At 37.0% G+C, this 17,268-nt stretch overlaps 4 protein-coding genes across 4 annotated transcripts; all 4 read right to left on the bottom strand.

Moving 5' to 3' along the window:
* Positions 1 to 239: 239 nt before the first annotated feature.
* K441DRAFT_124237 (uncharacterized protein) lies at positions 240 to 1,170 on the bottom strand. The gene has a single exon (XM_067640028.1). It carries the CDS (start codon positions 954 to 956, stop codon positions 726 to 728), a length of 231 nt encoding a protein of 76 aa, XP_067503343.1. The 5' UTR covers positions 957 to 1,170; the 3' UTR covers positions 240 to 725.
* Positions 1,171 to 1,569: 399 nt separating this feature from the next.
* Positions 1,570 to 3,073, bottom strand: K441DRAFT_696705 (uncharacterized protein; the record flags this gene model as incomplete). The annotated part of the gene is made up of 4 exons (XM_067652920.1): positions 1,570 to 1,649; positions 1,708 to 2,272; positions 2,327 to 2,630; positions 2,694 to 3,073. 3 exons carry the CDS (start codon positions 3,071 to 3,073, stop codon positions 1,997 to 1,999), a joined length of 960 nt encoding a protein of 319 aa, XP_067503342.1. The 3' UTR covers positions 1,570 to 1,649; positions 1,708 to 1,996.
* A 10,873-nt stretch (positions 3,074 to 13,946) lies between these two features.
* On the bottom strand, positions 13,947 to 15,627 carry K441DRAFT_124186 (kinase-like protein). The gene is made up of 2 exons (XM_067640027.1): positions 14,158 to 15,627; positions 13,947 to 14,107 (listed from the first exon to the last, which is right to left on the bottom strand). The coding sequence occupies exons 1-2, from the start codon at positions 15,385 to 15,387 to the stop codon at positions 14,099 to 14,101; spliced, it is 1,239 nt and encodes a 412-aa protein (XP_067503341.1). The 5' UTR covers positions 15,388 to 15,627; the 3' UTR covers positions 13,947 to 14,098.
* A 785-nt stretch (positions 15,628 to 16,412) lies between these two features.
* On the bottom strand, positions 16,413 to 16,595 carry K441DRAFT_422578 (uncharacterized protein; the record flags this gene model as incomplete). Its single annotated transcript, XM_067641557.1, has 1 exon — positions 16,413 to 16,595. A coding segment is annotated over one exon (183 nt), but the record flags the coding sequence as incomplete, so codon positions are not given.
* Between the last annotated feature and the right edge of the window lie 673 nt (positions 16,596 to 17,268).

Here is a 17,268-nt window from a genome sequence, read left to right as displayed (position 1 = left end):
GAAATATGTATGACCAAACTTTAAATTATCGTTAGAGATTGCTTCTCCTTATGAAAGTAAATTTCCTGTTCTCGGACTCTTCTCGACCGGTAGTCCCAATATTTAAACAATTTGGTTCTCGAGGATGTCTATTCATGTCCCTAGATTATTGAACTCTTGATCTGCAATTTACTAAAGTATTTTGACGCCAGAGAGATATTTCTCGGTCTCCTATTGTCTCTATATGAGAAATCCAAGTTTCTTTTCTGCGACGAGACCGTCAGATTAAACAGTATTACCAGGATATATAACAAATGGCGGACAATCCCATGAATTTAATTTAAGATGAAGGGCAGAGGTGAAATTGGTGAAGAGCTGGTTGCCTTCGTTTTGGTAGAAACTGACAGTGAGTTGCTTGTCGTTGTTGGTCTTCGTTATCTCTCTAAACTACTCCCAAAGCATTTTATCCTTCGGGTCCTCGGTATAGTATAATGGGTGGACCTTCATGCAAGTGTCGTTGTCCCTTGAGGATGACACCAATGTCGCACCATCTCTTGTAGTTATGGAACCCCCGTAGCAATGTAAAACGTCTCTCCAGCTGAAAATTTGATACGAAGCATCCCAGAGGTACCACTACCTACCATGGAATGGAAATGGCCACTTTCACGGTCAGCCCAAGTAGCCTCGTTAGCAAAATGCCAGCATGTCTTCTTGTCGGCCTGGTGTCGATCATTACCATATCAAGCTTAGACCAGGGGTAGCCTTTGACCCACCCAATTCGTGTATTTAGTGAGGCTCTGGAGCCTCTCGCAATAAGCCAGAGTTCTCATTATTGATCGTCCTGTTCGACACTTCTCAACGATAGTAAGCTCGTCACTGGTGTCGTTGATTACTCTCAAGTCGATGGTGTATGACATTCTAGATATTAGATAAGGGCCTGTTTGGTTCGTCGGTTGGAGGCGAGATGGAGGCGTCATCTCAACGGGCTAATATCGAATTAACGCTCCCGTTTGGTTCCTCTAGCTTCATTTCTTGCTCTAATCGCTCCAGCTAAGCTTCATCTCGGCAGGCGCGCCTACACCCCTACAATTGCCTAAATAGGCTGTTGGTGCGGCTAAAAATCGTCAGTTTAAAAAATATAGGGGGAGACCACAATTTAAATGAACTGGAGCTTCCATTTCGTAACGCTAGTAAGCGCCCATCTAGAGCCTCTACTGTCACTTTCTGCCAAGACGTTAACGTGGTGGTTTTAAGGCCTTTAATTAAGCTCGCCATGCCGCCTACCCCCTAGTAAATCGTTATTATCACCCTTATATTAATCCTTGTAGCTATTACCGCCATTATAGAGCATATATCGGCCGACTACTATAAGCCTACTAGCGTTTAAAGCCGTCCTCGCGATATAAATAGAGGCTAATTATGGGTAGAGGATTGTTTGGAGTTACCGCGTTAACTATTTAATAAGACGCGCATACGGCCCGAAGTGCTCAACAACCTCCTTAATTGGCTTATATTAAATACGGATCTTAAAAATTTAAGAGTCTTAGCCATTAAAAAGGTAATAACGTTCTTCTATATATGCGGCCATGGATCTAGCTAGCGAAACGTTAAGTGGAAGGTGGGTTATTCAATGGAGACAATAAGTCAGTATATAGCTGCCTGTAATTAATCTGAATTATAGTAACAATTAGCAGCCATTTTTATGAGGTTCTAGACGCTCTACTATACCTTTACCGTTAAATCGTTAAACCTTCTTTAATCCCTTATTACTATACCTTACCGGCGATTTAATTAAGTTTTAATAGCTATTAGTTTATTAATTTCTTGGCTATTTATAGTTCTAAGCGACGAACTTTATCTTTAATTTAATAAAAGCGGTCTTTAATATTTTCCAAGGCCTCCCTTATCTAAAGTTATATTCGCTAAGCAAAAAAATTCTCTATCCTGCAGCTTACTTAACCAAATCCGGCGCCCCCCCCCCCGGTAATATTGTCACCTCTCACCCACTCCTATCCCTCTACTTCTTTTTCCGCTTGCATGCGCCATAATCTGTAATAATCGACGACTCTCGTGGACGTTTCTTGCTAACTTCTGAGGTTTCCACCATCGCAGCAATTTCACCTTTAAGGTAGGAAATAGGCCGCAACGGGATGCGGGTGTGGTATATAACGAGGGTGCTGTCTGAGAATACGGATGGCTGATTAAATTTACGGAGGAAGGCAGCAGTAATAGTGGCAGTATAGAGTCGGAGAGAATAAACATTTTTAGTGTGGTTATTAACAAGGAGATATACCTAATTCTTAATTAGTACTACTTGCAAGCTAGAGACCCTGAAGTAGGTGCGTACTGTATATGAGGATGGAAGAGCCGTTATGTTGTCGGAGCGGGCGTACCATTGCGCTTGGGCTAGTGCAATTAGAACGCCAGCGAGATAGGGATCTAGGTCAATGTTTGTGGGCTGTAGACGGCCGAGAATGATTTTTCGGATGCGCCAGCTTAGGAGGCTGATGGAGTTTTCGCGTGAGCGGGCAACTTCGGTAGAGTCCACATAGGCGAGGAAAGGTGTCGGGATATCGTCGATTACACGACCGAAGGTGGGACAGGGAAGTCGGGTTACTGGTTTGCCCGCATAGTAGAAGTTAAGACCATCTCTGCGATGAATGGTGAGCCAGTTCTCGAGGTGTAATAATAAAGGGGTTTGGGGTAAGACGTACGATAGAGAAGTGACGGTATAATCATTTGAGAACGCTTTAAGCAGGACTTCCAGACCCCATTGCTTGATCGTCATGTTATCGCCGTAAGCCAGTCGATAGACAGCATTTTGTATACCGATGTCTTGACCATGTTTCGGCGGATATTTGTCGACCTTAGAGTCTTCTCTAGGCTGCTTACTCTCACTTGGAGGGATAAGGCCGCCTTGAGTGGAGTTGGTAGGCTGTGGTGTACGCTGGCGACGGACGAATCGACATTTGAGGAGCTGGAGATGCTGGGCGGTCCAGTGCAGTGGCTTGACGTAAAGACGATCATGGCAATGCTGCCGGAGAAGGTCGTTCAACGAAAATGGTTGTGGCGGCTGGGATACTTGTAGAACCATTCTTGCCTAGTAATAGAAAAAGTTGCAGACCTAGGTATAACAAAACTTCAAAAGCCGATCTTTCGATCTGGAGGTTGACTCTCGCTAATACCAAGCGCTAACTTATAACGCAGCTGACCAGGAAGCGAGCCACCCCACGTAGCGAGTCACATACAGGTAATATTTGATCAATTTATAATAAAATCAACAACGAGCTTATATATATTTCAAATAGGCCAAATTGAAGCTTTTATACTACTCTTTCGATCTTAATATCGCTTGAATTAATTTAACTACGTTATATTAGTGATATAGACCCACGCGCGCCAACTAATTGCACAGACGACTACTATATTCCTGCGACCCCCACCTATAAAGATGCCAAAGGAGATTCTTGAATCCACTAAGCGCTGGCCATACTTTGCTAATTGTATCGGCGCCCTTGACGGCTCACATGTCTTTGCCTACGTACCCGCGGATAAGCAGATTCCGTACCGAAATTAATACGGCGATATTACACAAAACGTTCTGGCGGTGGTTAATTTTAGAATAAGCTTTACCTACATTCTACCTGGATGGGAAGGCTCTACTTATAACGGCAGAGTCCTTAAAGACGCTATAAGTAAGGGATTTAAAGCTCCTCTAGGTCAATATTATCTTGCCGACGCTGGGTATACCAATTTAAATATAACATTATTGCTATCCCTTGCAACGTCAATTCGGGTCCTTAGGTTATCGATAAGAACCAACCAATTAGATTGGCTGATTTTGGTGCCCGTACTCAGAAATATTATCGTGTTCCTGCACGGACCACTTACTCTAAGGACCCTAACGTTGCAAGGGATATCGAAGCGTAAGGTATTATCTAAAGGAGATTAAGAAGGTAGAGAAAGCGCCTAATAATAAGTTTGAACTATTTAACTATCGTTATTTAAGTCTTAGGAATATAGTAGAGCGTACCTTTAGTATTTTTAAGCGTTATTAGAGGATATTTAATAGGCCTTATTAATTTAACCTACGCACTTAATTAAAGCTAATTTATGCGCTTACTGCTGTATATAACTTTATTACTCTATATTATAATATAATGGATAATTAGGAGAATCTTAAGCCGTTTAGTAATAAGGAATTAAAGCAATAAAGAAAGGGTTCTATAGTTGACCGTTTATTAAAAGTAGATAATAAGGATTTAATTAATATAAGGCCTATATAGGAGCGGCAAGAGGAAATCGCAAATAAGATATGGAAAGACTACTATTAGGCAACTGGATGTATAATATAGGCGTATATCTACACGTCCTAGTAGTAATATATAGAGTTTCTATTTAAAAATCTTAGAATATATTACTACTGCTATATGTCTTTAATTCTGTAAGCGAGTGGCCTAATAAAACTCCCTATCCCCGTTTTTATAGGCAAATATTTATAGAGATATTAGGAGAAAGAGAGTAGTAATAAGCTGATTATATATAGCCTTAAAAACTCTATTAAGATTATACTCCTTAACTTCCTTAACTTCTTTAAAATCCTTAATATTAAGATTAAGCTATATACGTTTGTCCCTATTAAAAGACGCCAGGATCTAATCTATCTGCTTAATATCCTTGCTGGCTTCTCTTAATAGCTTATAAACCCATTAAATACGCTCCCATTGGCCTAAGTTTATAAATAGCTTTACACTAAACTTCTTCTTAAATTTAGTAATAACTATAAGCTACTAATTAAACTCTAAGTCCTTAAACTAATTTATAAACAGCTTAATCGCCTAAGCCTATTTATCTATTATTAAGTCCACTATTATAGCAAGCTGCTTTATTATTTAGGTGAGATTCTAACCCAAATAATTAGTTAATATTATCCCGTCCTTCTTCTTCTTCCTAGCTTAAGCATTAGCGGTAAGAGTAGCGTTGGTTGTTACGGACGCTTTAAGTACAATATTACGACTACTTAGAGAAGAGACGGAAGAAGCTAGTTGGTTGATTTAGGCACGGTTTAGGATAGAGCCGATAGAACTATGTGACGAGGAATAGTAACTAAGGTCATATAATGTGCTACGTATTAAATAAGAGGAATAAGAGGAACTTATATACCTTATATATAAGACGTATATTATATATAAGAAGGATTTTATAGGAGTACGGTTGTGTATTTAAGGACCCTTAGTCCCTACCTAAATAGTTCCTTCCTTATAGTGATTCTTAGAATATAATTAGAGTTAATCTATTAGGTAACAACTCCACCAGTTATTATTACGTTATTGACTTTTATACTTACATTTCCTACACACCTAGCCCAATAACGAGCCTATCGTAGTTCTTACTATAAGGTTCCGTTATATAATTACTACCTAGTTACAGTATTAATATAAAAAGTTAAATAACATGCCACTAAAAGCAGCTACTATAATGCTATTAATGGCAGCAACTACTTTAAGGATAGGAGGTAATACTAGTATAGTAGATACTAACTTATAGCAACCTGTAACGGTTAGATAGCTATAGGAGATAGTTAACTAGCTAATAGCTAACAATATAGTATTAGAAGAAAGACTTAACGGGATAAAAGCAGCAAAAATTAAGCTACTATTAATTAAGAGATTTATAGGAGAGAGGTTAAAACTTAAAGGATTTCTTACGCAGATGTACTTTAAGGTCTTATAAGAGGGAGTAAAGTTACCTATACCTATGGATCGGATAGCCTACGTAGGACTATTCTTATTAGGAAGAGCACTTAAGTAGTTTAAACCTTACCTTATGGAGATATAGGTAAATGGAATGACGACCACTAACTAAGACATGCGATTTATATTCTTAAGTTAGGAAGAATTTATAGAACAACTTACGCAGATATTTAGAGACCTAGAAGAAATAACTATAGCGGAAAGAAAACTCCAGAACCTCGTGTAATAAACTTTAGTAATTAAGTATATAATATAATTCTAGACACTAGCAATATAAGTAGAGTGGAATAATAGGGCGCTTAAGGCACAGTATAAATAGGGACTTAAGGCTAAAGTTTAGGACGTAATTATCCTAATAAAAGATGCAGATACCCTAAGGGAACTAATAGATTAGGTAATTAAGATTAATAATTAGATCTACTAAAGGGAATAAGCTAAAAGAGGCTAGGATAGAGTTTTATAGTTATATAAGGCGCAAAGTACGCAATAACAAAAGCTAAGTTAGAAATTATAGTATAGCGCAGAGCTAATAGACCTAAGTAGCACTAAAGAAGCCTATAAGAGATAGAGTAAATTATAGAAACCTAGAGGATAAGGATTAAGTGATTAAAGGTTTAAGGAGTAGAGGCTAAATTAGGGATCTTATTAGCAGAAGATATTTAGGCGGACTTTATAGTAAGAGAAATGGTTTAAAAAAGGAGCTTATATAAATTACAGAAAATAGGGTTATTATATTAGAGACTATAGAAGTAAGCAGAGTTACTACATAGTAAAAGGCACGAGATTAGTAGACGATATATACGTATAAAGGGACGATAATATACTACGAGGAATAAAAGAATATTTAATTAAAAGTTTTGCGTTTTGTTATAATAACGTATACTAAATTTATAAGGATACTAAGTATAGCGCAAGCTATTAGCTATAAAAGCCAGTACCTATAAGATATAGAGGAACTAATAAACTAGTTCGCAGATCGGATATTAAGGATAATAAATTTAATATAGGCGAAATATTCCATAACGATAAGGTAATAAGGGCCGCTTACTAGGAGTGAGTAGACCTTAAAGATATTATACTAGAGGTAGAGGATGATTCTATTATAAAATAAGGAACATTAGTAGGGATCGAAACCCTACTAGATATAATGTCTATTGCTTTATAAAACGTAAGAGAAGTAGGATAGTAAACTACTTCGGCACTTAATAAAGGCAAAAGGCCAAAGGCTTAAGATTCTTAAGATAAGATAAGAGATAACTAAGATTCTTAAAACAAGATAAGGTATACTTAAGGACCCACAACAGACGAAAACCAATAGAGTAGGGCAGTAGCTTAGTTTAGAACTATATAAATAAGCTTAGGATAGAGTTTCCCACAGGTATAAGACTCTTAAGACAAGATAAGTAAGATTTAAGACTCTTAAAATAAGATAAGAATACTATAAACGCCTAGTTAGACTAAGGCGGGAGCTAAGCTTAAGTTAGAAGCAAGTTTAGAATTAAAGAATCTAAGGGACTAAGATTTTGGAGTATGAATAAGGGCACCTATAGGTAAGAGGTAAGGAGCTTCTTTATAGATTAGAGAATCTACGGCGTAAATAGCGACTAGACTAAAAGACAGATATATAGACCTAGAAGACTTACTAGGGGAATATAGTATTTAGCCTAAAGATCGAAAAGTTAATACTAAGATTAAGAAGCATAAAGACTTTAAGGATCTACTTATAAGACGTAACGTAAAAGAAACTATAGAGGAGTTTAGGGCAAGAATTACCTTATGGCAAGAGCAGAAACTAGATAAGAGATTTAGTATATTAGGACGTATAAAGGACAGAGTACTAGTACAAAGAATTACTAATAGGCTAAGAGTAGGCACATTAAGAGCTAAGTGGCTTACTAAATTGGAAAATGAAGAGGATTTAGGGATTCTAATTAGGTTTAAAGAATAATATATAAAGGGCTGTTATAATATAGTAATAAGAAGATACTTCCTTACGGATAAACCGTATATACTCTAGTAGCTATACTAAAAGTGGTATAGGCAAAGGCATAATGATAAGTGGGAAGATTTCTATATATAGTTGGATAAAAAAGTTATCTAAAACCACCTAATTATAGAAAAGGCTATAACGCATATTAAAGGAGCCTTAATTATAATGTTAAAGGATCTAGAGGAACGTTTAGAGGACTAGAGAAGTAAGAGACGTATCTTAGTACCTACGAATAAAGTTATAACGTTTAGATTAGTATAATAAAAGTTTAAACTTAAGAATAAAGATAAACTAAAAGTTAACCTAAAGTACCTAGTATACTACACGTTATTATAGATTGCGTACATAGACGATATATACAAAATATATAAGAATCTAAAGGAAAAGAATTAAAAATACCCTATAAGGATATACTAGATAATAGACAAGTAATAGTATAGAAATACTAAATATATATATAGATGGCATCCAGCAGAGGTCCAAGAGGAAGGAAGTTTAGTACTTTAACTAGGAAGATTTCTTACAAAAGAATACTTAAACGGATAATAGTGGTAGGAATGCTTAGAAAACACATGTTTATAGTATATTAAAGATAAAAAGCGAACTAGGTATTGGCTAAAGAGTAAGCTAAGCGCATTAGGATTAAGTAGCTAATAGTTAGGAAAAGTAGAGGCCTACGGGACTAGAGGGAGCCAGTAGTAGAGCCTTAGACCCTTAAAGGAATTTAAGGATGATACCTAAATTTATAAGTTAATTGGCAAGATTAGCAGTTTAAAGCGCTAATAGATAGTGGAGTAACGCGAAACTATATCTTACTAGTAATAGTTAAGAGAATGGGACTACCTTATAGATAAAAGGAGTAATCTTACCTATTAGTTATAATTTTAGGAGATCTAATAACCTATAGAGGAGGGATTATTAATCTTAAAATAGGACCTATTTNGATAACTATTAAAGGGAGATAAATTAAGATGTCTTTTAATATCCTACTATTAAGATAGGATAAGGTAGTATTAGGTATACCTTAGTTACAGGAATATAATCTAAGGATTAATTAGATTATAGGTTAGGTCGATATTAGAAATACTTAATGCTATAAGATATAATAATAAGCTAAGTTGGTATAGTATTAAGTAGGAGCAACCTATAAAGAAATAGAAAAAGGACTAAGTTATATACTAAAGAGATACTATAAGTATAGTAAGAAACTATAGTTACTAGGAAGTGAGAAGCTATTAGAATATATAGCATAGGACTATAAAATAGAGTTAGAACTAGAAATAAGTCTAAAGTTCTTTTTAATCTATAAGCTTACTAAAAAAGAAGATAGAGTATTAAAAGAGTTTATCTAGGAAAATCTATAAAAGGGATATATTAGACTATTACAGTTATTAGCGGGTTATCTAGTACTATTCGTACTAAAGAAAAATGGTAAACTAAGGCTGTGTATTGACTATAGATAGTTAAACAGCATTACTAGGAAGGATAGGTATCCTTTACCCTTAATTAGCGAAATTTAAGATAGGATAGGTAATGCGCAAATCTTTATAAAGATAGATCTAAGATAGGCGTACTATTAGATTAGGATTAAGGAAGGTAATAAATAGAAGGCAGCCTTTAGGTCAAAGGAAGGACTATATAAGCCATTAGTTATATAATTTAGGCTTATAAACGCACTAGTAACGTTCTAAAAGCGTATTAATAATATATTAGGAGAATACTTAGATAAATTTATTATGGTATATCTTAATAATATTATTATCTACTTAATAACTAAGGAAGAATATAGGGAACACGTTAAATGGGTTTTAAAGAGACTATAAGAAGAATAGATATTAGTAGTAATTAAGAAATACAAGTTCTTCACCAGAAAGACCGATTTTGTTAAATTTATTATTAAACTAGGCCAACTTAGTATAGATCTAAAGAAGATTAAGGCTATAGTAAATTAGTAGAAACTAGAGAACGTTATATAATTAAGATTGTTTTTAGGGTTTTGCAATTACTATAGGAGGTTTATAGCGTAGTGGTTAAAGAATATTAAGCTACTTATAAGGTTAATAAAGAAAGAAGAACTATAGGTATAGGGAGAGGAGTAAAGAAAACTCTTTAAGAAAGTTAAAGAGTTGTTTACCTAGGAGCTAGTTCTTAAGATCTATTAACTAGGACTAGAAACGGTTATAAAGATAGATATATTAGACTATATACTAGGGGCGTACTTTATATAAAGATATTAAAATAGATGGCACCTAGTGGTATACTATAGTTGGAAGATAATACTACTAGAGTTAAACTATGACATCTATAATAAGGAGTTATTAGGTATAGTTATAGCATTAAAGGAATAAAGAGTATTCTTGCAAGGTATAGAAAAACTATTTATAGTTAAGACGGATTATAAGAACTTAATAGGATTCCTAATAATAAAGGAACTTAACTAAAGATAGGTTAGATAGGCAGAGATACTTACGGAATACTATTTTAAAATTTAGTATATTAAAGGTATAGATAATATAAGGGCAGATGCTCTAAGCCGTAAAGCTAAACTATAAAATAAGGAGAAGCTATTGGGGGCTTTATTACGAAAGGATATAGACGGATTAATTAGGTATAATTATCTAAGAATTATAGTAATTTAAAAGGATAATAAACTAAAGAAAGTCTACGAGATACCGGAAAGCTTTTAGGTATAAAGAATTCTAAAAGCACAGCTAAAAGATCTACAGATAGATATATACGAAAATTAAAAAGCGAAGTATATCCTAAGAAGTATAGCAGAGTAGTTTATGGAAGACTTCTATAAGGGACTAACTTAAGGATATAATGGAGCTATGGGCTTAGTATTAAGACTTTAGGAGAAGTATATTATTAACGGAATCTAGAGGATAGCTAAAAAAGTTATAAAGGAATATCTAGATTATTAAAGGAATAAACTAACGAGGCATAAGCTATATGGAGGGCTATAACCTGTTAAAATACTAGAAAGACTATAGGAGGTTATATTATAGGACTTTATTATTAAGTTGCTAAAATTAAAAGATCCTATTACTAGATAAGATTATAACGTAATCTTAGTAATAATAGATAAGCTTATAAAGTAGGGATACTTTATAGTATATACAGAAGAAATCTTAGCGGAAGATGTCGCTAGAATTTATATTAAAGAAGTATTTATAAGACATAGAGTATTAAGTAAGATTATATTGAATAGAGATCTAAGATTTATAGTAGTATTCTAGGAAGTGTTCTTAGCGGAGTAAAAAGTTTAAGTAGTAACTTCTACCGTATATTATCCGCAGATAGACGGTTAAATAGAAAGATTAAACTAGATATTAGAATAGTATTTAAGGCATTATATTAATTATATATAGAATAATTAGGTATCGCTATTACCAGTTATACAGTATATATATAATGCAACACCTTAAGAAGGAATAGGTATATTACTATTTAAGGTAAATTATGGATATAAGCTAAGAACATCGTTATTATTACGGTAAGTAAAGAAAACGAGTAGTATAGCTAAAGAAAGAATAAAGGATTTAATAAATCTTTATATAGACCTTATAGAGATAGCTAAGATAGTATAATAGAGAATGAAAAAGTACTATAATGCTAAGAGATCTAAGGGACTAGATCTTAAAGAGGGAGATAAAGTGTAGCTACTATATAAAAATTTCAAGAGTTAATAACTAAGTAAGAAGTTGGACTATATTAAACTAAGACCTTTTAAAATTACGTAGAGGATTTCACCGGTTATATTTAAGTTAAACCTACTAGCTAAAATAAAGATCTACCCTATATAGTATATTATAATACTAGAGCTAGTATATAGGAATATTAAGCCACCGGTTTATAAAGTAGANATATATAGAGGATAANAAGAAGANAAATANNAAGTNTNNAAGATNGTTAATTATAAGGACATTAANAANGAAATATAGTATAAGGTTAAGTAGATAGGCTATACTAAGACTACCTAGGAGCTACTAGAGAATTTAAAAAACGCTATAGGAAAGGTATAGGAGTATTAGAAGAGATTAGGTTAGGTAGTATTAATAAAGAAGGATTGCTAAAGAATAAGTTACCTAAGGGGGACCTAAGAAGAGCAGTTGCCGAACTACTTAGATTTATTTCCTTCTCTATTAGAAGAGAATCCGTTCTTTTATTACCTAGTTCCTATAAACCTTATTCTATAAGTTTCTACTTCTTAGAATAAACCTTTTTATAACCCTTTTTAAGACAAAGCAGACAAGCAGACGCCGCGATTTAAGTATTTAGAGCCTTCTATTCCATATTATGGGAACGTTCTAACTTAATAAGGGCTTGTAATAGTTTACTATCTAGCTATATAGTAGTAGATTAAATATAAAACCCTAAGATAAATTAATTAGGGAACTAGACGACTATTAAGAGTAATAAGTTGCGTATATTTAGTATTAAAAGTAAAGTAAATATTACAGGACGAACGAATATTTACTTTAGTACACTTTAAATAAAAGGATAGTTATTACGAAGATAGGTTCGCTAATATAATATAAACTAATTTCTCTTTTAAATAACAAGAATATGGAGACGGTATAATCTTACTAAAAGATAATATTGCAGCAATAGTGCGAGCATAACGTTAGGCGTGTAAAGAAGAAATTGCTTTAGGTATAATGAGCAATAATATTAACTAAATTAATTAGACGGATATTATACCTCTAGTAAACGACTTAGAGATATTTTAAATCTTTAAGGACAAAGATAAAGAGGAGGGAGATGGTGTTACGGACGCTTTAAGTATAATATTATAACTACTTAAAGAAGAGACGGAAGAAGCTAGTTAGTTAATTTAGGTATAGTTTAGGATAGAGCCGATAGAACTATGTGATAAGGAATAGTAACTAAGGTTATATAATGTGCTATGTATTAAATAAGAGGAATAAGAGGAACTTACGTACCTTATATATAAGACGTATATTATATATAAGAAGAATTTTATAGGAGTACGGTTGTGTATTTAAGGACCCTTAATCCCTACCTAGATAGTTCCTTCCTTATAGTAATTCTTAGAATATAATTAGAGTTAATCTATTAGGCAACCACTCCACCAGTTATTATTACGTTGTTGACTTTTATACTTGCATTTCCTATACACCTAGCCCAATAACGAGCCCATCGTAGTTCTTGCTACAAGGTTCCGTTACATTGGTGGCTGTTTATTTCCTAAGGAAGTTACTAACAGTGCTATTATCCTTATTTAAATTAGAAGTAGAGCTTTGCTAACTAGGTATAGTTAAGCGCTTAATTAAACCAATAACAGCACTATCCTCTATGCAATTATCGTTGGTAGCCTTATTACCTTCTATAAGCTTACTAAGGGTTATAGCTTACTTACTAGTGGCGATTATATTGGTAAATAACTAGTAGTATAGATCCTTAAGCTCTAGAGGCTTATATCAGAACTTCCTTATATCTAGATTGGCCTTAAAGTAATCGTTAAGGACCTTTTTTAATATAATAGGATAGCCTCTCTTATCCCACCTAAACCCTAACTAACCCTTAAGCTTAACCTAAGCCTTATAGTCCTTCTTACACGAGTCATGCTTTAATTTTATCTACTTAAGCTCTATATTAGGCCTTTCAGCCTTTTTACGAATAGCCTCCGCGGTGTACTCCCACGCCTACTTCTTATAGCTAGAATCGGCCCGCATTCCCTTATTAATTGCCTTAAATATTAGGCCCGAAAGTAGAGCCTCCTTTATATTAAAAGTCCATGCCAACGGCCCCCTCTGTCCTTCTCTAGGTATAATTAAACGCTCGCGATTAGAGGGTAAGGGTGAGCATAAGGTGGATTCGTCTCGTATTTAGGATACACGGCCTCTTAGCGCAGGCGTGCGCATTAACATCATATAGGTGGCAGGTAGGGAAGGTGGAGGTAAGGGAGGTAGTCCTTCCGTTAACTTCTAGATGGCAGTTAAACCAAACAGGTCTTCAATTTTATACCGCTAACATGGCGTCTAAGACGCGGCAGAAGAGTTACACTAAAATGCGCCAAAAGCTACGACCACCTCAATTTAGAAACTGATACCTCCAGTGGAACCAAACAGGCCCTAAGCATAAATGGAACAACCGTTGGTAACGAGAGACCTGATGCACCAAAAGCTTATATTAACCGCTTAGATGAAGTGAGAAGACTGCTTATAGTTAAGACTAAGGAATTTAGATATTTTTTCAGGGTGTAAGACCCCAGACGTATATTGAGTATCTGCCTGAGTAACTTGCAACGTAGGATGAGGAATATGCCTAACAGCGTGGCTAATTAAGCGACCAATCCGTAATCAATCAATCGACGTAGGGCCGGTCTTCGCGGTCTCTAATTGGAAATGTCTTAATAGATCTACCAATTTTAGCTGCATTTAAACAACCGCTTTCAAGCAGTAAACTTACCGATGGATGACACCGTGGGCAAGGGGAAGTAGTCATATCCAATAGTTCCCATACTGTCTGAAGGGACGGTCTCTCTTTTGGATTCTTCGACATCATTTTTAGGATTATGTTAAATATCTCCCGATCAAAACTTTGCACGGGAGTGACGCTCGATGTGCCAAGCTGGTCATATGAGGGAGGGCAAGGGACCATGGTCCGGTTCACCTCTCCCTTCCCCTTCTTCAATAAGTGCGAGATCCACCTACGCACTAACTCCTCGCATTCATGATATGGCACTACAAGCCCGCCATCTGGTACAGGTTTCCCGACCGTTTGGTACATATGATCGAAAGACTCTCCATAGATAACATTTGCCATCTCTAATAAAACACAGCCGAGAGAAAAGATGTCGATATTGTAATCCTGCCCTACCTCCACCCATTCTTGGCCGTGGATGACCTCTGGAGCCCCGTACTTCACGGTATATCCAGTGAGGTTATATCCGATAGGACCTGCGAAGCCAGTATATCTTATAGAGATTCCAAAATCTGTAATAATAACAGAATCGTGCCTATCAATAAGGATATTTTCTGGTTTAATATTTTTGTGTTTAATCCCTAGGACCTCGTGTAGATACTTAAGGGCCTGGCAGAGGCACGCAGGATATATTCGAAGCAAGCGTACGTGTTCGTGTTCTGCAGCAAGAGAATCGTTGTAATTATTCTTGTTGTAGGTTGAGACCATATCCATAAATTCCTGAAGATTATAAGATGCGACTGGAAACATTAGTATACCAATCCGCTCCTCTTGGATATAACTACCGAGGAACGCTATAATATGGTTATGGTCCAAAATTTTAAGGTTTAAGATCTCTTGGTAAACTTTGCGCTTCTCATCATCCTCAGTACAACGAATCTCCTTGGCAGCGAGCCTATCCTCGAAGCCGTATTCTTTAGTAACTTCAAATACGGCGATAAAGGGCCTCTGACTCCATCCAATTGTCCCCAAGTATTTACCCAGTTTCGGACTTTGTCCCGGCTCGAGAACTAGGCGGTTTGACCCGTCTATATCACCTCCACTTGGCCAACGAAAGCAGCACTTCCGGCGAAACTCTGGAAGGGACATTCGAGAAGCCATCTCTTGGGTTCGCAGATAAAGACTGTTGCGGCCTCCCATTTGCGCTGATTCGGTGGCTGATGCTACAGAGTCTGATAGCGAAGGCTTAGTGCCACCTTCTACCATCTTCTCCATCTTCTCCTGCTTCGCCTCCACTGCCTCCGCCTCCTCTGCCTCCGCCTCCCCTGCCTCCACCTCCTTAGCCTTTAACCTACTGGCCTCATCCCTTGCCTTAGCGCACTCCTTCTCCGCCTCCGCGATGTGATCCTCCGAGTGGATCTTCGGCCTCTCATCCAACCGGCCGGGATCGATCTCTATCTGTCTTGTCTATTCCGCTTTTCCAATGCAACAGGACCCTATAAGGTTGTATTTTGACTCTCGTTGGGCTAATTTTACTCGATCGAGCACTCCTGCTGCACTCGGTCGCTCACTCGGATTGATTCTTAGCATGTCTTTGATACACTGAAGGGGGGTGTGCAAGCCCTCTTTGAGCTCGACTTGAGACCACCACTTTTCAATATGCGGCAGTTTTGTGGACCAGGAGACAGGTTCTCCGTTGTTTTCGAGTACGTTCGCTTCGAAGGCGGATAGACTCTCTCCATTGAGGGTAATACAAATGGCAAGGAATACACAACCTAAAGCCCATACATCAGCTGCAGACAGTGGTCTACTTGGACTGGACTGGACTGGATCTAGGCTCAAATCCAGTCCACACCAGTTCTATTGCGATTTGGCTCCAGGAGCGCCATACAATCCATATACTATTTATAGTAAGTCTTGGCATCCTTTGGTGTTGCAGTAGGAAGTTGTGCGGAGTACCAAATTCGGCCCAAATTGTTTATATTGCTCCTTATATATTACTCCTCAAAGGCCTCAATCGTCTCAAATGCGTCCTCATCGTTACCTTCATCCTCATCGTCGCCCCCACCCTTACCGCCAGCACGCTCTATCATCGCCAGAACCTCATCATCCTCCTCCGTATCCTCTTCCTCCACCTGGGCAGCGGCGGCGGCGGCCACATCCGCAGCTTGGCGCTCCTTGATGTACTCCCTAAGCTGCTCCGGTGTAGGGTCATATAGAGGTGACGGCTGAGGCTCTCCTTCCACTGATCCAACGCCCTTATCATCAAATGTATTGCTTCTTGGGGGCCCGTAGCTATGGCGAAGCCACTCATTTGCTTCGATTATATCCATCTTTAGGCGCGAGCGTCGGTCCTCAAGGAGTATCTTGCAACTGCTGAACAGGCGTTTGCATTTGTCGCTCATAGGTGGAGGAGTAAGTACGTCAAGGGCGAAGCGGGCGAGGTCGGGTTGACTGTAATAGAGCCTTTGCCAATAGTTAATTACATTAAAGTCTTCATTATCGGCGACTTTAAGAGGGCCCTCTTTTAGATACTTATCTAAAGCACTATCCTTCTTTACTGCGGAGGTTTGGTGGGTGCGTTTAATGCGCTTATGATTGCGAGCAGAGGTGTAGTCCTTTTCCTTTTGTAGCTTCTTAATAGGGTAAATTAATGGATCTTAAGGCTGTAATCCAAAGCTCTTACCTTTGTAGTCTTTAAATATGTCCTGAACCTTCTTTTCAACCTCATCAATCCAGGCCTTCTTATTCTCATCCGACCCCCATTTCTGGTAAAACCATTCTATTTTAAGCGTCGGATTCATTATAATGGCGGCGTAGTAGGCAGGTGTCTCATCAGCCTTCTTAAAGTACTTCTCGCACTTCTCCCATGCAGCGCTCGCGCAGCCAGATAGCAGCTTATAGTTTTAATTATTGGGTCAACGTGGAGCCGCAAGCTTAAGGAACCGATCTTTAGTGGCACAGAGTTCATCAATAAGCCAATCTAGCGTCTGGAAATGATCAGCAAGGCCTGTGCGATTACCCTCTACCATAATAGTCGCCTCGTAAAAAGATTCTAGGTGCGTATGAAGGTGTTCAAGCTCTTTCCATTGGTGGGGCTTAAGGTGGTCCTCCTTGGTAAGAGGCTTTAAGTTAGTAGATGGAACGTAGTTATTG

The sequence above is a fragment of the Cenococcum geophilum genome (genome assembly GCF_001692895.1).
Source record: "Cenococcum geophilum 1.58 unplaced genomic scaffold K441scaffold_24, whole genome shotgun sequence".
In the NCBI taxonomy this organism is placed as follows: Eukaryota; Fungi; Ascomycota; class Dothideomycetes; order Gloniales; family Gloniaceae; genus Cenococcum; species Cenococcum geophilum.
Note: the sequence above shows the minus strand (reverse complement) of the source record. Positions and strands in the feature narration are given on the sequence as shown.